The sequence below is a fragment of the Sceloporus undulatus genome, chromosome 10 (assembly GCF_019175285.1).
Source record: "Sceloporus undulatus isolate JIND9_A2432 ecotype Alabama chromosome 10, SceUnd_v1.1, whole genome shotgun sequence".
In the NCBI taxonomy this organism is placed as follows: Eukaryota; Metazoa; Chordata; class Lepidosauria; order Squamata; family Phrynosomatidae; genus Sceloporus; species Sceloporus undulatus.
In genome coordinates this window covers 5,737,917-5,762,130 of record NC_056531.1, presented here as the reverse complement: position 1 = coordinate 5,762,130, position 24,214 = coordinate 5,737,917, and the positions used below count along the sequence as shown (strand labels likewise).

At 44.8% G+C, this 24,214-nt stretch overlaps 2 protein-coding genes across 2 annotated transcripts in view; one reads left to right on the top strand and one right to left on the bottom strand.

Annotated features, from left to right (window-relative positions):
• GLT1D1 (glycosyltransferase 1 domain containing 1) overlaps window positions 1-18,428 on the bottom strand; it is a 48,040-nt gene extending 29,612 nt beyond the window's left edge. The window contains exons 1-4 of the mRNA XM_042441871.1: window positions 18,319-18,428; window positions 14,193-14,338; window positions 12,008-12,113; window positions 7,335-7,386 (exon numbers count right to left, since the gene is read on the bottom strand). Of these exons, the coding sequence (XP_042297805.1) occupies window positions 7,335-7,386; window positions 12,008-12,113; window positions 14,193-14,338; window positions 18,319-18,386 (372 nt within the window). The 5' untranslated portion in view covers window positions 18,387-18,428. The remainder of the gene's footprint in view (window positions 1-7,334; window positions 7,387-12,007; window positions 12,114-14,192; window positions 14,339-18,318) is intronic.
• A 3,012-nt stretch (window positions 18,429-21,440) lies between these two features.
• Window positions 21,441-24,214, top strand: part of SLC15A4 (solute carrier family 15 member 4) — a 53,793-nt gene continuing 51,019 nt past the window's right edge. Inside the window, exon 1 of the mRNA XM_042441796.1 lies at window positions 21,441-22,377. Within this exon, the coding sequence (XP_042297730.1) occupies window positions 21,805-22,377 (573 nt within the window). The 5' untranslated portion in view covers window positions 21,441-21,804. The remainder of the gene's footprint in view (window positions 22,378-24,214) is intronic.

Genomic DNA, 24,214 nt, shown 5'->3' with positions numbered 1-24,214 from the left:
CCCTGTTTAAATATTTGAAGGGAGCAAACTTGTTTTCTGCTGCTCCAGAGAACAAGACCCGGAACAATGGATGCAAGCTGCAGGAAAAGAGATTCCATCTCAACATTTGGAGGAACTTCCTGACAGTAAGGGCTGTTCAACAGTGGAACACACTCCCTCTGAGACTGTGGTGGAATCTCCCTCTGTGGAGGTTTTTAAACAGAGGCTGGATGGCCATCTGCCGGGGATGCTTTGATTGAGAGTGCCTGCATGGCAGAATGGGGTCGGACCAGATGGCCCTTGGGGTCTCTACCAACTCTATGATTGTGAGGTAGGCTTGGCCACGAAAAGTTCTAAGTCCAAGATTTGTGACTGATCAAGGATGAGGTGAGGCTAGCAGAGCTACCCTGCTGTGTCACACATAGTCCTGTCTTGTCCAGGATCTTGTTTCTCACATGATCAACAAGATACCTTCAAGAGAGCCACAAATAGGGCAGAGATCAAGACAATGCTACACCCGAAAAAATTGGCTTCAGTGGCACACAGCTTTTAAACATGAAAGGCATCGGGTATTTCGTGTGGTAGTTCCTCATCTTTAGAACACTTCCACCAGGTGTGTGCTCTCTTCCATTGGAGCCCTTTGATCCAATCCCTTAAAATTCTTGTTTTGCGTCCGTTTAGCTTTTTAAAAAATGATTATGATTTTGTCTTTATGTTGTATTGCTAATACTTTAATTCAGCCTGGTAAAGCAGTCTTCATTTTATTTATGCTAACCAACCTGAGGACTAGCCAGATAGACCTGGTAGCAGTTGGGTATAAGGGCAGAATCCTTTTGGGGTTCTACATTAGCACAGTTGCTTCTTCCGACACTGGCTTCAATTCAACACTGTCTCAGTGCAGTGTGAATCTTACAACATGCGGATCTTACACTATGCTGACCCCATGCACCCCCCCCCCCAGCTACTTCAAAGTTCCCAAACTGCCTCACACAGGCATTCTATGCTGCAGTGTGAGAAAGCAGGATCCGAGGTCTGACAACCACTCCCCACATCAAGATGCACAACAAGGACTTCAGTGCTGAGATCCATGAGGGTCCTTCGGAGATCTGTTAATCTGTAATCATTTTGCTTCCAACGGAGAGGGAGGGAATGCCAGACACTTCTCCAATCCGGCCTGTTCGCACTGAAACCTGGAAAATCTGTATGAGGCAGCCTTGGGGCTTTTAAAGTACGTTGGAAGGGGGGATTTGGACGCTGCATGGAAAGGACAGGAATACCAACTTCTGTAACTCCCGAAAAAGTCTCCTTCCTTTGAAGTCTTTAAGCAGAGGCTGGATGGCCATCTGTCAGGTATGCTTTGATTGAGAGTTCCTGCATGGCAGGGTGTTGGACTGAATGGCCTTTGTAGTCTCTTCCAATTCTATGATTCTATCCACATACGCAATGGAAACATGTGTGGCTGTCCGTACCTGAAATTTGGCCATTTGTAAGCAAGTATTCAGTACCTGCTTACAGAATGGTTTTGCCAGAGGACACTGAGCCCACTTCCGTCCACTATCTCAGTCACTGGGGTGTGCTGGGGAAAGTCCCTTGTGTTCATGCCCTTCCTTTACTTTTGTCATTGCCCTTCCAAACTACTGCATAACTACATTAGTGGAACCTAAAGCTGCGCCAGCTTTGAAAAGGATTTCAACCAGATGATGGTGCTTCCTTCTTCTGGCAGGCCACATAGGTGGGTTACAGACCGCCCATTTGGGGCAGGCTGCACCCGCCCCTTTCCCTGGTGTATCGGGGCCTCAGCGGCCAGAACGGCAGCCACTGAGGCCCCGATCCACCGCTTTTCAGGCTGTGGGGAAGCGGCAAAAGGCCCCTTCCCCGCAGCCTGGAAAGGGGTGTCCTTGGGGCTTCAAGCCCCAAGGACACCCCGTGGCGGCGGGGAGAAGGAGAAAGGGGCCACTTGGCCCCTTTCTCCCTTTGGGTGCAGCCGTCTTGAAGCGTGCGCCACGCGACGCAAAGCAGCAGCGACGCAAACAGGAAGGAGCTGCTCCGAAACGGAGCTCCTTTCCTGGTCTGCGGAAAGGGCGCACTAAGCGCCCTGTGGCGCGGACCGACGACGTCACGTCCACGCCGCCCCGTGATAGAGGCGGCGCGATCCCATGTTGGAAGGGGAGCCGCCATTTTGTACGGACTCAGTCCGTACTAGGGTTAGGGGGGTGCGGAAGCACCGCACTCTCCTAACCCTAGTAGGACTGTCTCCGTACTTTAATGGCGGTGTGTAACCCGCCTTAGTTTCTATACTGGATGGTGCTACCTGTCATGGATTGCCCTGGGCCTGACTTAGCAGCACATTCAGAGGACTCAGACTCTGAAGACATGGAGGAGGCTGAGACAGGGGCAGATCTGGGGCTGCCTGGATCAAGAGTCTCAGAGGAGGCTGAGGAAGCAGCAGAGGGAAAAACAGACTCTAAGCTGCAGGTGCTGGGACCTGTGGAGAGAAGAAAGGTCAAGGAGTCTTTGAGGCATTCTTCCAGGCTAGAAGCCAAGAAGAGAGCTAATAGGTTTCAGCTGAGAGAAGCAGAGGCCTTTTAAAAGACCTCCAGCTGCAGAGGTTCTTTGCAGCTGACAACTAGTTTTGCAGCTTTGTTGTTCCTGTGTCCCTTGCTCTTTGATTCATGGTTCTGGTTATCTGACCTCTGGACTTGCCTTGTGACTATGTTCTTGCCTCTGATGTGACTGACTGGTATTGTGCGACCTTTGGACTGGACTCTGGATTATTCCTTTGTACTGTATATTCCCCTGCTGTGCTGCTCTCAGTAGAGGTAAGCAGGACACTACCTATCCTCTGTTACAAATAAATGGTTAGTGATGATTGCCACTGTAGTACAACCCAACTCTGGAAAGCTGTTGATGGAGAAGTATGACTAAGAACAAAGCTGGCACATTTCCAATATTTTTGACTTTTCAAATTAAAAAAAAAACCAGGAAGCATTTTAGCAAGGTCAGAAGCAGATTGCAGTCAGTGGCCTGAAACAAGCTTTAATCAATATTTATGGTCGCCACCAACCAATTTAGTAATTTGACACAATTACTAGGTTAGCTAAAAAGCAAGTTTTAAAAAAAAGAATCCTGGAATTAATGCTGGTGACTTTTTCTCACATCTATTAGAGAGCGCCTTGTTGTGCTAAAGGTGATGGAGGAGTTAATGCATCCTCGGGAAGAGATGGAGTGGGTGAGGAAAGCGAAAGTAACGGAAGAAACAGGAGCAAATAATGAAGGCAGCAATTTGAAAGACCGGTTGCCAACAAACAAGGTATAATTTGCTTTGAAGGCAAAGACTCATAGTCAAAGAGTGTGCTTATCTGGAGTAGGGCTTTCCAGCAGTAACAAAATAAATTAAAGCCTTGTCTGCTGTTGCTATCAAATACTGTATTTAGAACAGAAACGCTCTCTTGCTTGAGCCCTCCGCAGCAAGTCCCTGTTTATGTCAGACACGTTTTGTAATGTTGGCCTCTTAAACTGGCAGATCTGTGCCAATGCAGCCGTCAACTAGCCCTTTACCTAAACTTATGGGTCCAGAGGTTGTGGGACAAGTCCCATCCTCCCTAACCATCGACCATAGTGACATGGGATAATGGGAACTGCAATCTAACAACCCATGAAGGAAGCTTGGCCAGGTTCAACATGGGTAGCTTATGCACAAAGGACAAGATTAAACCTGCCAAATACTAAAAATGTCAGGAGCAGATTTTTAGGGTGTGTGGGGAGCTCCAAGATGGTGAGGGGAAGTCACCGACTTTGGAAGAAGTAGCAAGAGCTAGCAAAAGTATGCTGCTGATCTTGCAGGTTTACCTTTACATTCATATCCTGCTTGTTTTCCAAAGAATTCAGATCTGTGTACATGGCCGCTATGCTGTTGTTTCATCCTCACAACAACCCTGTGAGGTCAGCAAGGTTGAAAAAGTACTAGTGGTTAACAAGCATGGTTCTGAACTCCAATGCCCTGGATCCTACAACTGTCTAATTAATGTGCCATACTGGCTCTTACAAAGAGATTAGTATACATAGCATACAACTCAAAATCTCTGGGTTACAAAGCTGTGCCTAATTACTTCATTTATTTATTTTATTACCAGTATGTATAAACTGCTTAAAGGGGAAGATTTCAAAATGGTAGACAATTATTATATTGAGAACCAATGTGGTGCAGTGGTTTGATGTTCAAATTCCTGTTGAGCCCAGGAAACCCACTCTCTCCGCCCAAGAAGAAAGCAACGGCAAACCTCCTCTCGGCAAATCCTGCCAAGAAAACCCTAGGATAGCGTCACCGTAAGTCAGAGTTGACTTGAAAATATGTACAAATAAAATGTAACACTATGAAACAATGCATAAAAGCAAGGAACATTATTGACGTTATCCATAAAATAGAATGGTGAGCAGCACTATCCCAGGAAGGACTGCAAAAAGAGGCAAGTACCTAAAGCATAGGAATGGTCAGGGCAAATATGATAGCAAAGAAGTATCTTCCAACTGTCAGATTGCTCCATTATTCCCGCGTGGGCAACATGTGGCCTTCTAGAAGTTGGTGGACTGGAACTCCCATGATCTTTCACCATTGGTCACGCTGGCTGGAGCTGATGGGAACTGTGATGTAGCAACAGCTACACATTGCCTACCTTGTGTTATACCTTATGCAGTTGCATCATATGGCACTTGTCCCAGATATCCTCAAGGTAGCCCCAACCAATGGTCTGGATCAGTAGTCTCAAATGTTTGGAGGAACCCTGGTTGGAGGAGGCTTTGATATGCCATCATATAATGAAATTGCTTTCTGAGGTGGAAAAAAAGATGGTGGTCTGGTTATCCTCCATTGCCATCTTTCCCTTCTTTATTCATTCTCATGGTAATGCAAGTGGGAGAGCATCCCACTTGAAGTGCAGAAAGACCTAGGTTCAATCCCTGGCTTCTCCAGGTAGAAGAATCATATCTCAAAGTAGCGGAAATATTTTTCCCTGGAACCCTGAAGATATACTTCCAGTCACAGTTGGTATGAAGCATGGATTTTCATTTGCACAATGCAAGTCCTCTGAGGTGGGGATCTCTGGCTTAGTTTGTTTCACCATGCGACAAAGACTGCATTTACATTACTTTGTAAAACCCCAGTACATGACCAGCATGATAATTAGAACTTGGAGAAGTTTCTTGTCTTGACTGTAACGCCCATAAATCCCGAGCTGCTTGGGGAATTCTCAGAGCTGCAGTCCAAAAAAATTAATTTTCTAGGTTCTGGTGATAATAAATAAGATAATAAAATGATAGTAGAACAGTTGATCAGATGCAGTAGGGGGAGTGCAGCACAGAATAAATAAGGAGGTAGGACGGGAATATCTGGCTACTCTAAACCAAATCAAGTCTCCAGGGCCAGATGAACTACATCCAAGGGTATTAAAAGAACTCACAAAAATAATCTCATAACCACTGGCAATATTCTTTGAGAATTCATGGAGAATAGGAGAGGTCCCAGCAGACTGGAGGAGGGCAAATGTTGTCTTCATCTTCCAAAAAAAAAAAAAAAAAAAAAGTGGGGGGGGGGGGGAAGAGAACTTAAAAACTTATCACTTTGACATCAGTACCAGGAAAGATTCTAGATCAGATTATTAAACAAACAGTCCGTAAACACTTAGAAAGGAATTTGGTGATCAATAAAAGTCAACAAGGGTTTCTCAAAAACAAGTCATGCCATACTAATCCTATCTCTTTTTATAATGGGGCAGAAGGTTCATAGATGAGGGGAATGCTGTGGATGTAGTATATCTTGGTGTCAGTAAGACCTTTAACAAGGTCTCCAATGATATCCTTGCAAAAAAAAAAAAGCTAGTAAAATGTGGGCTAGACAATGCTACTGTTAGGTGGATTTCTAAAAGGTTGAATGACTGAACCCAAAGGATGCTCATCAATGGCTATTCATCCTGGTTCTGTCCTGGGCCCAGTGCTATGCAACTATCAATGACATGAATGATCTAATAGAGGGCATGTTCATCAAATTTGCAGATGACACCAAACTAGGAGGGGTAACTAATACCCCAAAGGACAGGATCAAAATTCAAAATGAGCTTAACAGCTGGGCCAAAACTAACAAGATGAACTTCAACAGCAAGAAATGCAAGGTACTACACTAGGACAGTAAAAATGAAATGCACAGATGTGAGATGGGCAACAACTTGCTTGACAGCAGTGTGTTTAAAATGGATCTAGGAGTCTTAGTGGACATCAAGTAGAACATGGGCCAGGGGTGTGATGCGGCAGCTACAAAAGCCAATGTGCTTCTAGGGCACAGGGATAGGAGTATACTGTTTACATTGTGAGAAGTAATAGTACCACTTTGTTCTGCTTTGGTCAGATGTCACCTTGAATACTGTGTCGTTTTGGGCACCACAAATCAAGGAGGATGTGGACAAGCTGTAGCGTTTCCAGAGGAGGGTGACCAAGATGGTGCAAAGTCTGGAAACCACACCCTATGAGAAGCGCCTGCGGGAGCTGGGTATGTTTGTATATCTGTAAATAATTGAAAAGATGTCATATGGAAGAAGGAGCAAGCTTGTTTTCTGCTGCTCCAGAAACTAGGACATGGAGCAATGAATTCAAACTACAGGAAAAGAGATTCCACCTAAACATTAGGAAGAACTTCCTGACAGTAGGAGCTGTTCAACAGTGGAACATGCTGCTTTGGACAGTGATGAAGTCTCCTTCTTTGGAGGTTTTTAATCAGAGTCTGGATGGTCCTCTGTTGGGAGTGTTTCAATTGTGTCTTTCTGCATGGTAGGGGGTTGGACTGGATGACCCTTATGGACTCTTCCAACTCCACAAATCTAGTTTTAAAAGGAAGGCTCCTGACCCTTTCTGAAAATGGTAGAAAAAGCAGGAGCCAAACACTGGGACCCAATGGGGACTGGTAGTTCCTATGTGACAGGGACAGTGAATCTATTCTAAGGATCATTGTGAAATTCACAGGCACTATCCAAAGTGCTGAAGCGTATCTCAAATTCAACAGCTCAGGTATGCAAGCCAGAGGCCTCCGCTACTGAGAGCTTTTCTGGGCAATGCTATCCAAAGAGGAGCTGCAACACTTTCATTTCTGCCCGGTACACAGCAATCTTAACAGTCTAGGAGACCCCTGTTAAATATTGGTGGCCATAATGTGAAATTGTAAGGTCAGGTCAGCAAAATGCCAGCCACACTGAACTTTCTACACGTATGAGAGGGTAAAAGTTTCCCAGATCCTTAAAACACATGCACACAAACACAAACTTGCTACAATTCTCATTTTATAGAACAGCCTAGCAGACAGTGCTACATACCCAGTATGATATGGCTCTTTCCCTCATTGCCTCAGTGAAAGACACGGCAAACCTGGTAGCAGTGAAAAAAGGGTGTCCGGTTCATACATGTCACATTTAAGTCAAAAGCTACATTTTCCCATCAAGCTACAATTTTTTTCACCTAAAACCCACTCTAGCAACCCTTCATTGTTAGGGATACCAAGGCAAAACATAGCAGGGATGCCCATGACTCGCCCTACCAACCCTTCCCCCCAAAAAACTAGAAGCCAAGGAAACAAATGACAGAAACATCCACACATCAGAACAGCAAATAGACCTTAACTCCTTGGTTAAATAGAAGGTGTTAACCTGTCAACCAAAAGGTTTGTGAGGCAGCTATCAATTACACTTCTACAGCAGGGTTACAAGCTGAAAACAGTGGTTTTCACTTCAGATCTATAGACCGGTAGCCGCGATCTGGTTTTTATTCTCAGTTGAGGGTGAGATATCCTTTGCCAGCTGCTGCAAAATGGCAACATTGATAACTGTACCAGCTAGGTAAGGCCATGTAGCTTTGAGTGCCCTGTCTTTCCCCAGCTTTGGAAACATTAATTACATCAGTGCAGATAAGGGAACCCACATTATTTGCTCATACATATTCTTGGTTGGTCAATAGCCAGGATTTTAGGAACAGGCAGAATATAAGATCAGATTGCTCCAGTCTGCCTAATCAATTGATCATTGCTTTCAGCCCAGCTTTGTCTGTGGATCTCAGCCTATTTCACAAAAACTTACATTTCATGTTTACTGGCCATCACAGTGACTTTTCACTAAAGCTTTGGTTAAGTCGGCTAATTGGTGGTATTCTAGTTCCTCGTGTAGGTCTTTCAAACATAGGATGTAGCAATGCCTAAACGTATTACAGTTGGCCCTTCTTAAACACGGATTTCTTATACATGGATTCAAGCATCCACGGTTTGATTATTTTTTAAAAAAAGTAAAAATGTCAAATATCAAACCTTGATTTTCCATTTTTTATAAGGGACACCATTTTGCTATGTCATTATATTTAATGGGACTGGAGCATCCATGGATTTTGTTATCCACGGGGGATCTTGGAACCAAACCCCAGCGTCTAACAAGGGTTAACTGTACTTGTGTTAATTTTGTACAGGAGTAAACTTTGCCCTGGTAGTTACATATGTGATTTTAAATTGCTGAGACCTGTAAATTTAAGTGCTGGTCAGCAGAAATGGATTCTCAGCACCTGTTAGAAGGCTGGAACAATAAGTGCCTGCCTCCTACTCCTCCAGCAGACTGAGGACTTTACAAACCTTTTCATATTTGGGTGCTTGGTATTCTGACATCAACTTCTTGTCAATAACTATCTAGAAATCTTTGCTACCTTTTATGGAAATCTATGTACCATTTCCCCCCATTCCTGTACTTCTATTTTTACTGTGCTTTTAAAGCAAGTTTGCTGTTTCCCTTGATTTTTGTTTCTGTATTTTTTCCACAACTTGTTGGCATTTGCCATCATGTTAACTTTGATGCACAACGACGTTATGTAGGTGAAACCTCCAAGAGCCCCTGTGATCAACTGTCCTGTTCATGTCCTGAAAACCCAGGGCCATGGTTTCCTCAATTCAATTAATCTACCTGGAGCTCAGTCTCCCTCTTTTCCTACTGCCTTCCACTTTTTCCAGCATTATTGCCTTTTCCAAGGAAACACACCATCTCATGATAATATAACTCACTGGAACATTGTGGTAGCTGATTCAAAAATCTGAGTTTTAGTTGTCGCTCAAGTTGCAAAGGCCAGTTTAAAGTCAAAATTCCAAACCAGGAGCTTGTTAGTGTCATGCTCTGCCTCCAGGACCCTGGGATGGACTCAGAATTAGAGAATAGATACAGCACCTGAGAGCCCAGAGGACATCCAGGTTGCCTGCCACAATAACAGAGTCCCCAGCAGCCACATCCCTCAGAGGAAGATGTAGACTTACCTATACCTACCCCAGCCAAAATATGTCAGGACAAGGAAAGTAGCAGACACTTGGAACACATATAGGAAGTATGACACAATTATGGCGCACCTGCAAGACCTGGGTTGGCAATAAATAACCCAGCACCTCCTTTGGATGGGTGCTGCTGACAACCAATCCTTCTTGGTCGAAGCAATGCTAGTGCCATCTTTCTTTACCATTTGCCTGTTTGCTTTGAACTCTGCTTGGACTCTTGACTACTCTACTGGACTACCTTTTGGACAGTCTGCCTGGCCTGTGTACTGAACCATGGATGACTCAGCTGACGTCTTGGTGAGCTCTGACTTTCTCCCTGTAACTCCATAGAATGCTGTGCCTTTGTGGTGAGAGTCTGGTTTGCTTCCAAAGAGCAAAGCAGGATAGTTAGAATCAAAAGAGGGGGCAGCCTGCCATAATTCATCAGGAAACAAGTTCTCAAAGGATTAGAGAACAGGACAGGGCTGAGGCACTGTTGCAAAGATTCCTGAGGCATGAGTGGGGAGGAAAAGGCAGAAAAGAGAAAAAGGTAGAAAAGGCAGCAAGAAAGAGAGCTAAGGTATTACAAGTAAGATTATTTGTTGTTAACTCCACTGGAGTCGACTCTGACTCATGGTGACCCTGTGTATGAGACATCTCTAAGATCTCCTGTCCTCCACTGCTCTGCTCAAATCCTGTAATTTCAGGCCTGTAACCTCCCTGACTGAGTCTATCTATCTGGAGTGCAGTTTTCCTCTTTCTACTACCCATCACCTATCTTAGCATTATTGTCTTTTCTAATGAGTCTTGCCTTCTCGTGATGTGGCCAAAGTACAACAGCCTCTATTTGATCATCTTGGCTTCCAGGTAGATTTCTGGCTGAGCAAGAAAGCTTTCTGGCTGCGCAAAATTCATGCGCCTCAGCCCCGCTCAGGGATAGGTTAAGGTCGGCAATGGCATGGGGATGCCTTGCCAACAGTTTAGTGTGTGATAAACTCTGTTTTCACTCAGCCATGTGCATTCCCTGCCTGTGCCCAGAACGGAGACAAAAGTGTGTGCAATAAGCAAAACAGCAGTTGTTTCAGGAGAGTGGAGAAAAGATACTGGGAAGAGAACTCAGGTTGTAAAGAGAGCAGAATTTTTACAACCTGAACCAAACTACAATTCCAAATTGCACACTGTCAAGAACAGAAGAGGCAAGGAACTCTGAAGCTCTTCCATTATTCTGTAGTAACTAGACTTATTTTTTAACTGTGTGCTTCTCTAACTGGAAGGTAATTGTCACAACGGATTCTGTATATGCTCAAACCTGACAGCTTAAAGGCAAATCAGAAGTGGGGGGGGCTTTCCCCCCAACTGCCTCTGTTCCCATTACTTTCCCTGCAAATTGTATTTATAATTACATTACCAAGTGGGAGGAACTGGCTGCTTTGGGGTGGGTGGGAGGGCATGTCCAGCAACAGACTGTCAAATTGAGTGGCATACCCTCATGGAGAATATCTGCCATATGAGTCTGATTTAAAAAAATAAAATGATATGCTCCTTTACAAAGCTGGACACACTTCAATATAGCACAACAATATTGGGGGTGGGGGGTTGACAACAAATCTGTGATTTCACAGGACTTTCTCTTCAGTACTGCCAATCAGTTTTTGGGAGGGGAAGCATCATAGCCTGATGGTAGATCACCTGCACTGCATGCAAGTCCTACATATAACACTCACTAATGAGAAAGACCATTGTCTGAGATCCTAGGACAGCTGCTGCCAGGCAGTGTTGAAAATACAAGGCTAGAGGGACCAAGGGACTGACTCCGTAGAAGGCAGCTTGCTAGTATCTTTCTCTTTGAGTCAAAGGGTATTAGTAACACAGCCTTCTCGGTGGCTGCTCCCAGGCTGTGGAATTTCCTTTCAAAGGAGGATAGGCTGTCCCCGTTCCTCTTGTCCTTTTCATTCCGATGGGCTTTCAGCAACTTGCTGGCAGCTGTGGAAGGGCCTTTTAAGAGGTGGGTGCTGTTCATTTTTATTGATAAGATTCGAGCCTCTTTAATCACATTTTCAATTTATACTTCAACAATAAAAAGAAAAGTGCTTTTCAAAAAGAAAAGACAGTGTGTGTGTCAGTCATTTTATATCTTTGTCCTTATTGGCTTAAATACTCAAAGATGGGAAGACAATTTGTTGAAAGCAATTGAGGAGCTTGCTGCACAGCATTTCTTCTCAGATGCAGTAAAGGAGAACAAAGTTATTCTGACCAGGGTTGGATCGCTGAACAGCATTCAAAGCCCAAGCCTAGGCTTGCAATATTCCTAATGTGGCATTCATGCCATCTCCTAAATACTCTTCCGACTAAATGTTTACAAGCTGACAGTACCTTTCTTAGCAGGCAGGCTTATAGCCTTCTTGTGCTTTGATCGGTAAAACAGAACAAATTTACTGAATGTTCAGGCAAAACTCCTAAAAAATTTCAAGTGGTCCATAGTGGCACCTGTTGGCTTCTGTGTCGGCAGGCAGTGCATCTACTCTGGGTTTTGGTTTGAACTTTTAATGAGCTAGCCAAAGTGTTAACTGCTATTCCCAAGAAGATAGTACGATAAGGTACTTTAGGTAGTTCCTTCCAAATCTGGACTCAATTCTAGGAATTACCACTCAGTTCTAGGAATTATCAGCTGCCACTACTGAAGCAGGGTAGAAAGTGTCAGAGTTGCTGCGCTACCTGGCTTCATCCAGCACTGTCCCCATAACCTGGGCCTTCTTTTCACATCTGGCATCTTCATTGATGTCAGTGCCTCCAAAGACGATACCAAAAGGAATTCCACTGCCTGCAAGACACAAAAGTTTGAAAATCTAGGAGTTGCCAACATAGCATAGATGTCTGTAATCAAGAAGTACATTTGTTTTTCAGTGTACCAGGTCTCCTTGGATGCAGGAGGTTTTCAGCAATCTGTACAAAGCTGCAATCACATACTAGCTGGGAGTAGGCACCACTGAACTCAATAGGACTTATTTATGAATAAAAACAGCCAACACTGTACTGAAAGACCATCCTGGCAAAACCATGCTGACTGGCTGCCATGCTTGCAACAAACCTATAAGGTAGATCTGTACTGCAGAAGTGAACGATTAAAATTTGCATAAAGCCATCAGTGAAGATCACATAAAAAGTGGAGAATAGCGTTTATTCTGCAGTTCTCTCTTTCACATTAAAAAATCTTTATATCTGGCTCAGAAGTTAAATTCAACTGGTTTCTACTGGGTTTACTCCCTAATATGTATGTATGTGCAGAACTGTAGCCATTATCCTAGCCACTGCAGTCCCTATACTAGCCCATGGAAGTAGTTGTCCAATCCCAAGCAAATATAGCATGGATCTTGTCAAACCTGTTCCAGCATTATGAGTGTCCACCTGTTTATACAAGGAAGAGCAAATGCCTTTGCTGCACCAGGGACTCTCACAGCCAATGGCAGGTTGTGAACATTGGCACTCCTTTCTTAGAACCAGCTACACTAGCAAAACATTACACTTGATTTTTCATGGCTGGCATCCATAGTTTTTTGTGGGTTTTTTGGGCTATGTGACCATTGTATTTTTATTGTACTTCCACTGTTGTTAGCCGTCCGGATTCCTTGTTGATTGGGCAGGATACAAATAAATTATTTATTATTAATATTGTTACGTTCTAGAAGAGTTTATTCCTGACATTTTGCCAGCATCTGTAGATGGCATCTGAAAGAGCATTCTACGAAGATGCCAGCCACAGATGCTGGCGAAACATCAGGAATAAACTCTTCTACAACAGGGCCACATAGCCCCAAAACCCAACAAAAAGCTCTTACTCCAGATTCTTTCAGGCACTGAAAGGGTATGAGCATGTCTACATTTGTGTGTGTGTGTGTGTGTGTGTGTGTGTGTGTGTGCGTGCGTGCAAGTGCTGAGGAAAAACAATTAGCTGGACACTTTTACGCCTCATTAAGCTAACAAATGGCAACCATGATGACCAGTCATTAGCAACATAGCTGCTTTTAAATTCTAGATTAGAGTCTCCTTGTTAAATGAATTAGGTGATTGTCACAAAGCTGTCGGAGCTGCTGAAGTCTTGCACAAACCGGAGTACATATTACATATTAGCTGGGTGAAATGTTATCTTGAGACAGCCAGGTAATATTTCCAATCCTTTCCTATACTATCAACCGTACAAGTTTACTGCCTGAGATCAGAAAAGGAAGCTTTTTGGGAGCCAAACTCTTAGGATCTTTCCCAAAGAACAGTGTCTATGCTGGCTGGGGAATTCTGAATGATTTAAACCACAAATAAATAAAATAGGTTTTCAAAGCTTTACTTGTTACAATGGTCGCTTTACCCTTTGGGGCCTGGGAAATGTATTGCCTTTCAGATGATGTTGGGCTGTAACTGCCATTAGTTCTAGCTTTAGCCAGCCCACTCCACAGTGAGAGATGATGGGTACTGCAATCCAACAGCAGCTAGAACATGACCACTTTAAAAGCAGGTTTCCCCAAAAACAGCTTCTGTTATTCTACCATGCTGGCGGGGAAAGATGGGAGTTTTAATTTCATACATCAGGAGGATCCTGTGTTGGACAAAGCCTGTGCAAATAATACTCAACTAACTGGATAAACAGTCTGCTGTGGATCAAACTCCAATGTGCAATTGCACTTTGTGCTGCTGGTCTGTGTTTTTGAATTTGTTTGCAATACTTTTTTCCTTTAATCTGTTGAGTGAAGTCTCACCAACAGGCTGAGATTCCATGCTCCTTTCCTTGGGCTCACGCCAGATGTGCAAAGATCTTTGAGAATGCACTTTGGGAAGGGAGGGGATCTGCTTTTTCTTTTTAAAAGTAAAACAGAAAAAAGAACCACCACCACAACACAAAACCCACTACCTTGCAGCAGCCTGCCTGCTTTATAAAGATGAATGCCCAGAGCTGCATCAAAGTTCTCCGAGATGAGCTTTGAGACTGCCAACGGGGACTCGCAGCTAAATGTATCCTTGAGGGTACACACGTGGCCAGCAGCTTCCAGATGACCCCTTTGAGCACAAGAAGAAATAATATATATTTTTTTAAAAAGAGAGCAGATAAATATTAAAAACAATTCTGTTGGAAGTTGTCCATAATGTCATAGAGCTTAATGTCAGTCTCTCCCCTTTTATCTATGTTTCAAATAATCAGGTTTTACTTCCTAACAGCACTTCTTCAAACTCACCCAATACCATGGCTTAGAATGGTGCACTTAGAAATAATCTACAGCAAACAGGACGATTAACATTGGCACCTGTGAACGCTAATGCCATGATCCAATTCTGAGTCTGAGTTTAAGTAATGATGATTTATTCTGAAGCCCCAGACTTCTGAAAAAATGTATTCTTTTTTTTTTCCAGATGTAGAGCAAAGCAGCTCAGGCAATTTATGCATATCAATGTGAATAAAATGATTTTTGTTCCTCCTGTTACCCCAAGTCGCTCTTGCACTCAAAACACTAAGTTCACATGTTACAATTAATTTGAAAGCAACTAACATTAAGGCGAGATAATGGAATTTGAAGGAAACAACACATCAGTGACTTTGTTCAGTTTCCAAGTTTGCATAAAAACATTTTACATTTTCCCAGCACCACCAGAGTTCTTAACTACAGATTTCCATCCTAGCGCTCTTGGTCAGTGGACAACATATAGGGATGGCCACCAACCTGGACAGCTTTCAAAGGACAGTACAAAAAATTATGGAGTTTAAGATATCAAGAGCTACTAGTCCTTACAGCTGTATATTAGCTTCTGCATTAGAGTGTATGTATCAATGCTGGGGAGCATGAGAAAGTGATGTTACATCATGTCCCGCCTGTGGACTTCCCAGAGAAAGAGGTTGTGGCAGAAGACAGACCTTTAGTCTAATCTGGCAGATCACTTGTCATGTTCTTAACTAAACATAGAAAGACCTATGCTCCAGCAAAGAGGAAACAGCTACTACTTCTGAGTGGTGTACCAATGCATTGTAAAACACTTTTCTGCAAGAAGCAGCTTCCTAGAAACGAAACTATTTCAGAATATTTGCAACGCATGTATACATTTATGATATATTTGTGTGTCCATGTGTGTGTGTGTGTGTGTGTGTAAATTTATGTAAAGTCAGTCTTTCATAGTTTTTTGTGGATATTTCGGGCTATGTGGCCACGTTCTGGAAGAATTTATTCCTTGACTTTGGTGTTCTTCCAGACTGGTAGCCAAAGTTTGTTTACTTTCAGGGTTTGTTCTTTCCTTCTGAAGCTGTCCAGGTGTTTGTGGATTTCAATGGCCTCCCTGTGCATTCTGATCTGGTAGTTGTTGGCATGGTCCAGAATTTCAGTGTTTTCAAATAGCATTCTATGTCCAGGTTGGTTTGTGACGTGTTCTGCTACTGCCGGTTTTTTTCAGCTGGCTCAATCTGTAGTGTCTCTTATGTTCTTTGATTCGTGTTTGGACACTGCATTTAGTGGTCCCTACGCAAACCTGCCCACAAATGCATGGTATCCGGTAAACTCTTGCAGCAGTGAGAGGGTCTCTCTTGCCCTTCACTGAGCACAACACCACCTGGGACAATAAAAACATTGGTAGACCCACACAAAAAGGATCTGCGGACCCCACTTAGAATCACAGAATCATAGAATCGTAGAGTTGGAAGAGACCACAAGGGCCATCCAGTCCAACCCCTGCCATGCAGGAAATCTCAATCAAAGCATCCCTGACAGATTGCCATCCAGCCTCTGTTTAAAGACCTCCAAGGAAGGAGACTCTGTCACCCTCCGAGGGAGTGTGTTCCACTGTCGAACAGTCCTTACTGTCAGGAAATTCCTCCTAATGTTGAGGTGGAATCTCTTTTCCTGGAGCTTGCATCCATTGTTCCGGATCCTGTTCTCTGGAGAAGCAGAAAACAAGCTGCTCCCTCCTCAATATGACAGCCCTTCAAATACTTAAACAGGGGTATTCTATCACCCCTTAACCTTCTTTTCTCCAGGCTAAATATCCCCAGCTCCCTAAGTCGTTCCTCACAGGGCACGGTTTCCAGACCCTTCACCATTTTAGTCGCCCTCCTTTGGACACACTCCTGGGAGATGAACTGAAGCACCTAGACGGAGCTCTACAGGCTAATGCTTATTCCAGCTCAGACATCAGAAGGGCTGCCAGACCCAGAAAAAACCACAGGAGTGAAGACAAACAACCACCCAAAAGGAAAGCTATTTTTTTTTACCATACATCAAAGGAGTCACAGACAGAATAGAGAAGCTGGTGAGGAAACACAACCTCCAAATGATCTACAGATTGACCACGAAAATCCAGCAAATGCTGTTAGCCCGCATTTTACTAGCTTTTCTGCAAGAATATCATGGGAGGGGGGGGCTTCTAACTGAAATCAATATACGCTTGTCCCTCTATATTTGCTAGGGTTAGGGGCACAAGACCCCCGTGAATATGGAAAAAAGCAAATAACAAAACCACCATGTTTTTACCTGAGAGGACACTTCTCTAGGAACCTCTAGGTCCTCCAGTGCAACTCTGTGGTCTGTCAACAGATACTGAGTATAAAACTGCGTTCCATGATCTGCTCTCGAATCTTCCCTGGTATTGATGTCAAGTTGACTGGGTGGGAATTGGTCTTTTCTTTCTCTTCCCCCCTTTTGAAGATGGGAACAACGTCTGCCCTCTCCCGCTGCTGGGACTTTCCTTTCTCCAGGAGCTTTCAAGATTATTGTCAATGGCTCCGATATTACATTTGCCAGTTCTTTTAATCCCCTTGATGAAGTCATCATCTGGCCCTACTGACTTTGATTCGTTTTGAGTAGCCTGTCCGCCGTACATGAGGCACCAAATGCTTTTCAACCAAAGAAAGCAAAGTCGACAAACCAACCTCAAAAAGGCTTTTTGGATTCAAGTTCTTGAGCCCTATAGGCCTTTCCAGATTAGCCTCCCCTCCACCGATATGGATGGCCCCGTCTACCCCTTGAATGAGAGATTAATTAGAATTTGCATTTTAATTGTATATGCATTTATTATTCTGTTTGTTGTGACCTGCCTCGATCCGCCGAGAGAGGTGGCTATAAATAAGTATATTATTATTATTTTACACTGCTCCCTGGGTTACGAATTAATTCGTTCCGCGGCCGCTTTCGTAACCGAAAGCCTTCGTAAGCCGCAAATGCCATAGGCGCTAATGGGGAAAAGCCGCGATTCCGTGCGAAAAAGCCGAAAAAAGCACCAAATTTTTTTCGTAACCCGAAAAAACATTCGTAACCCGGAACAATTATTTCCTATGGGATTTTTTCGTATCCCGGAAATTTCGTAACCTGGGTATTTCGTATCCCGAGGTACCACTGTATTGTCATCCATCTGTGGGGGTTGGTGTTTCACTTGTGAAATCAACAGGATTGCATCTTGATGGGGGGGGGGGGGGGGCTGGCTCAGCGCTAAGGAATCCTGGGAAGTGGAGTTTATTGTGGCCCCAGAGCATTCTCTGATGGAGAAGGCTGTATGTACCAGAAACACTACAGCTCCCAAAATTCCCTAGTGTTGAGTAAGGGCAGTTCAAGTGGTTTCAATGTGGATTATTTCTGCCGTGTGTTTCAGACTGATTATTATAAGTATTATTATTATTCATACTGTAATATATATATATATATATATATATAGTTTTACCATTTTAAAATAATAATAATAATAATAATAATAATAATAATACTTTATTTACATGCCACCATATTTATATATATGGTGGAGTGGCTGCATATAAATAAAATTATGATTGTTGTTGTTTTTATATATACTATATCAAATGTGAGATCCTAGTCCGGTTTGAGACCTCTGGTGCCACACCAGACGGCCATTCCCGCAATTCCATCGCCTGGAGCCATGGCAGTGAAAGCGCTCCCAAACCGAGTTATGTCTCCAGTGCGGACGCAGCCCTGGCAACCTTGTCCCTGCCTTACTGACTAGACTGGTGCCTGGCTCTTTCGGGCCAGCGGCGGAGCGGAGGCACTTACTGGATCCTCTGGGCGGTGGTGCCATTCCCCGTTTGGGCTCGGAGGCTGGCCAGCAGCAGCAGGCGCATGGCCACAGCGGAGCCCAGCGCCTTTTTGCCCTTCTTCCGGCCGCGTCCTTCCTGCCTTCATTCCCACCGGAAGCTACCTGTCGGCTCTCTAGCCGGCTCCAAAGGTAGAGGTGCGCCTTGCTCTCTATGGTAACGCCGGACGCGAAGGGTTCCCCAGGAAACCGAGGCCAGGGAGGGCCGTTCCGGGTCTCCCCCTTGGAAAAGCGCCAAGTTCAACGGACATTAGCTTGACTCTACATCACAGACTTGGAATTATTATTATTATTATTATTATTATTATTATTATTATTATTATTATTATATTGAATGACTCTACATCACAAGCTTGGAATTATTACTATTAATAATAATAATAATAATAGTTTTTGAATGACATTTTTGAATGACTACATCACAGGCTTGGAATTATTATTATTATAATAAATAAATACATTTTGAATGTTTTTTTTTAATGACTCGACATCACGGGCTTGGAATTAATATTATTATTAAAATAAATAAATAAATACTTTTTGAATGACTCTTTTGAACGACGACATGATAGACTTGGAATTATTATTATTAAAAATAAATAAATAAATAATAGTAATTCCAAGTCTGTGATGTAGAGTCATTCAAAAATATTATTATTATTATTATTATTATTATTATTGAAAGAGTTTTTATTGATAAGTAAGATTTATTATGCTTTCACAAGTTTTCCAATCTTCAGAGTCCACCACCCCAACAGTCGGTTACGACCAGACATTCATGTCAAGGGAAAACCTTTTACTTTCACGTTAAAAAAAATAAAGCACAATTTAGATATTAAAAGGTTTCAAATGCTTTAATCCTTGGAACAATTACTGAGGAGGGTCAAAGATGCAAGTGCCCAGGCAGGGTTAATGCAGAACGGGGTTTAAACAGACATTATCCTGTGAGAATCGTACGATCGCGATGGAAGATTTTCACACGACGTCGCAGTTAAGGAGGACTTATCCCGGAAACAACCAGGTACTAACCAGCAACAAATCATTCACAAGAAAATCTGCTGGTTATTGCCAGGATAGGTCCTCTTTAATCATGATGTGCGTGAAAATCTTCAACTCAATTGTGCAGTTTTCATGGGATAATGTCCATTTTAAACCCCATTTTCTCCCCATGTGATAAAGTCCCTAGTGAAAAACAAAGCAGACCCTGTAAGCCCAAAATTCGCATACCCGCCTTATCGGATACCAGCACTGAGTAAGCAACCTGAACACATTTCTCATCTCTACTTGCAGCAGGGATCATCACAAGTCAAATGCATCATGCAAAAGGACCCGTTTCAACCTATAGGAATGGTGACCCCTCTTCTTCAGCATATGATGGGGTATGAATGCACGTATCTTTCAGTTCTCTTTTTCAAGCTGCTGATTCAGCTCTGTGTCAGACAAGGAAGTGGGAACCAGGAGTCCACCAAAATGTCTTGTAAAAGATGTGTACTTTTGATTTCAAAATGCAGAGAAGCCTAAGAAAGTATATCCTCAAACTTCCGAGAGCTCAATCGGTACAATAACCTACTTTCAGAGGCCTTTCTTGGTGTATGACACACACTCCCTTCATGGTATCATTAGGAATTTGTGATGTTGAAGGTTTTCACGGCCGGCATCCATAGTTTTTTGTGGTTTTTTTGGGCTGCATGACCATGTTCTAGAAGAGTGTATTCCTGATGTTTCGCCAGAATCTGTGGCTGGCATCTTCAGAGAATGCTGGCATGAAAGAGAGTGGGGTGTGTGTCTGTATGTGTGTATATACATATGCACTTGAGTGACTCTTGGTTGAGAGGGCCTTGGCCTCACCATTCACCAACAGACCAACACAGAGATTAACATTCATCAGACGGCAGAAATAGTCCAAGTTGACACCGCTTTCACTGCCACTGGGGAATCCTGGGAACTGTAGTTGGTTGTGGCATCCAAAATTGACTACAGTTCCCAGAATTCCCCAGTGGCAGTGGAAGTGGTATCAACTTGGATTATTTCCGCCATGCGGATGCAGACTGATGGCATGAATAAACACCACTCCAAAACAGACTGCAGGAATCATCCAGTTTGAGACTGCTTGAACTGCCTTGGCTCAAGGGTCGGGAATTCTGGGAACTCTAGTTTTGTGAGAGATTGAGCCTTCTCGGCCGGAGAGGTCTGGAGCCACAGTTCCCAGGATTCCATAGCCATGAGCCACGGCAGCTGAGGCAGTGTCAAACTGGATTCGGTCAGCGGTACGTTTTGGCTCCCAGTTGTAATAAATAGAAAATTGGCTTCCCAAAAGCTTATTATGAAGGCCCTATTAATGCAAGTGAGGGTGCCTCATGGTCCTCTAACGTTCACAGGGGGAGAGAAAGAAAGAGAGCTTGGACGGCTCTAAAATAAAAACAGAGATTCCAGGAAGCTCCATGGCAACATTCCCTCATACAGTGGTACCCAGACTGTTCTCTTTAAGGAATTTTGGACTTCAGCTCCCAGAATCCCTCACCATTGGCCAACATGGCTGAGGCTCCTAGGAGCTGAAGTCCACAATCTCTGAAAGGCCACAGTTTGGGGGCCATAGACTCAGTGGTCCCCAGACTATGCCCTTTAAGTGAATTTTGGACTTCAACTCCCAGAATGCCTCACTATTGGCCAACGTGGCTGAGGCTTCTGGGAGCTGGAGTCCAAAATCTCTTAAAGACCACAGTTTGGGAACCATAGACTCAGTGGTCCCCAGCTTAAGGGAATTTTGGACTTCAGCTCCCAGAATCCCAGGCTATTGGCCAACATAGCTGAGGCTCCTGGGAGCTGAAGTTCAAAATCTCTGAAAGGCCACCCTTTGGGGGAACCACTGCGTCAGAATATCAAGCCCCGCCCCACACGGGGCTTTGCACCTGCCCTCTTCCTTCCCCTCCCGCTCTCTTTTGCCGCCGCAAATCACGTGAGGCCTGGCCCTGGAAGCGCCTCCCCCCGGCTTGAGCGACGGGGCGGCGCGGCCAATCAGGGAGCGGGAAGCCCGAGTCGGAGGAGGCGGGCTTTCTAGAAACCTGGGCATTCCGACTAAAGGAGAGCAAGAAGTTGGGGCGCTTAGGCTGGAGAGCGGCGGAGGGAGGGGGCGAGGAGCCGGGAAGAGCGCTAAGGAGGGGGGGGGTCTCCTAGGAGAAAGGAAGAGGCGACGGAGGGAGGGGCGGCGCAGGGAGGAAGAGCCCCAGGAAAACTTGGCGCCCGCTTTTCCACGAGTTCGAATCCCGATGGGGCCGAGTGGGGGGGGTCAAAGAAGTGCATTTTAATTTTGATTCAGGGAGGCAAGTTTGAGGCAGCTGAGGAGTGAAGAAGGGAAGGAGGGTCAAGGGTCAGTCAAAGTTTGGTTTGAGGGAGGCCCTTGCCTGGCCAAGGAGGCACTAGGCTTTGAGGGCCTCCCCACCATCCCTATGGAACCGGTCGAGGCGAGCGAGAGGACCCCCCTCCTAGGAGAGGCCCCCCGTACCCCCCTCGGCACCAGCGTCTTCCATGGCCGGCGCCTGGCGTGTGCGGCGGTGCTCTTGGCTGAGCTCTTGGAGCGCGTGGCCTTCTACGGCGTCACCTGCAACCTGGTGCTCTTCCTCAACGGCACCCCCTACAATTGGGAGGGCCCCCAAGCCAGCCAGGCCTTGCTGCTCTTCATGGGCACCACCTACCTGGTCTCGCCCTTTGGCGGCTGGCTGGCCGACGCCCTTCTGGGCAAGTTCGCCACCATCTTGGTCAGCATGGCTGTCTACCTGCTGGGCATGCTGGCCTTCCCGGCCATGGCCTTCCCCGCCACCCGGCAGTGGCTCTGCGGCGAGATGCGCCCCTGGCCCGTGGAGAACTGCTCGACGCCGCTGGCCGCCAATGCCACGGCCGCACCGTGCCAGCTGGAAGGAGCCGCCCGCTACTGCCTCTCCGCCACCTTTGTGGGCCTGGTGCTTGTGGGCATCAGCGTCGGGTCGGTCAAGGCCAACATCACACCCTTCGGTGCCGATCAGGTTGAGTATTCTGCCTCCCTTACTGTTCAAATGACAATGTCAAGAGCTCTTGCAGCACTTTTGAGACAAATGTAGAAATTGGCAGCAGGAGCTTTCCTAGGCTTCAGTCTACACTTGTCCATCATATTTGCTAGGTTTAGGGGCCCAACATACCAGTGAGTATGGAAAAACCGCAAATAAGAAATACACCATGTTTTTACCTGAGAGGACACCTCTCTAGGAACCTCTAGGTCCTCCAGTGCAACTCTGGTCAACGTCCGATGGACACTGGCCATAGAACTGCATTGGAGGAGCTACAAAGGCCTAGTAGAGTGTTCTCTCTAGGAATCTCTAGGTCTTTCAGCCCAACTTTTACTTCAAGTTGACCATAGAGTTGCACTGGAGGGCCTAGATACTCCTAGAGAGACATATTAATCACATCCGTGAATAATCACATCCACAAATATTAAAGCCGCAAATATGGAGGGATGAGAGTACTTCCTCAATTGCATTTGGTAGAGTATATTCTGTACCTGGCTTCCACTCCACTAAATGCATCTGAGGAAGGAGACAAGTCTACTAAAGCTCATGCTGCCAACTTCTTTCTTTCAGTTAGTCTAGGAGGTGCTACAAGATCTCTCTACGTACTGATGCTACAGACTAACACAGCTATATCTTTGAATTCTACCACTATGTTGGAATGAGAGCACGCCTCACTGTGGGAGCCAGCCAAACCGATCGTTGCTCTGATTGTTACCCATACTGAAGGCAGCAGGATAAACATGTCCTCCCTGTAGCCCAGAATTGTCTGCTCTTCTGTTGTTTTTCAAAACCTTGGGAACTGATCCGGACGGCCTGCAGGTTAGTGGGAGATATTGTACGGTTTGCAGACAAAAGGTCCCAGATTCCGTGCCCACCGTCTCATGGTCGGATCACAGCCCCTCTCTGAAACCCTGCAGGGCTGAGGAACGGTTGGCCCTCCAGATGTTTTGGAACCACAGCGCGTATGCTCTCTTGCCGTCCCTTTTGGAGTTGTACGCCTCTGGAACGCCCAATGTTTTTCCCTCCCTGGTACAAACAACACTGAGCTAACTGGCGCAACAGCCACAACTTGGTAGAAGGCAGCTGCTGCTGTTTTTTTCCAGCTGAGACTATATGAGCTCATGGTTTAACAACAGGAGATGTCAGGGGCTGACGCTAGACTAGTGGTGGGCTCCCTATTCTTGTGCTGCTTCAAGCAGAGACTGGATATGTTGGGGATGCTGTAGCTCTGGCCTTCTTGCACTGAGCAGGGATCTGGACTCTGGCCCAAAGACCACTCCTGACTCTTCGATTCTATAGATGGGCAAAGCATGTGCTTTCTGTGCTTTGGTCAATGGGCCCTTTGACTAGGGCAGTGGTTCTCAACCTTCCTAATGTCGTGACCCTTTAATATAGTTCCTCATGTTGTGGTGACCCCCAACCAGTGTCTCAGTTCCTAAGACCATCGTGTTTCCCCGAAAATAAGACACTGTCTTATATTTATTTTTCCTCAAGAAGACACACTATGGCTTCTTTTCAGAGGATGTCTTATTTTTATTAAGTATGGTACAATCTATATTTATTCAAATGTAATGAAGTCATCTTCTTCTGGAACATTGTCATCACTCTCCAAACCCAGAATTCCATCCTGAATTTCTTGCGACTCGGTTTTCTTTAGAATCATTGGCCTCAATCTTTCCACTCCTTTCCGTTCCACACTGGGCCTATCGCTATGTCTTATTTTCGGGGTATGGCTTATATTGCACAAATGCTTAGGAATCCTGCTACGGTTTATTTTATGGGTATGTCTTATGTGTATGTGTGTTCTGATGGTCTT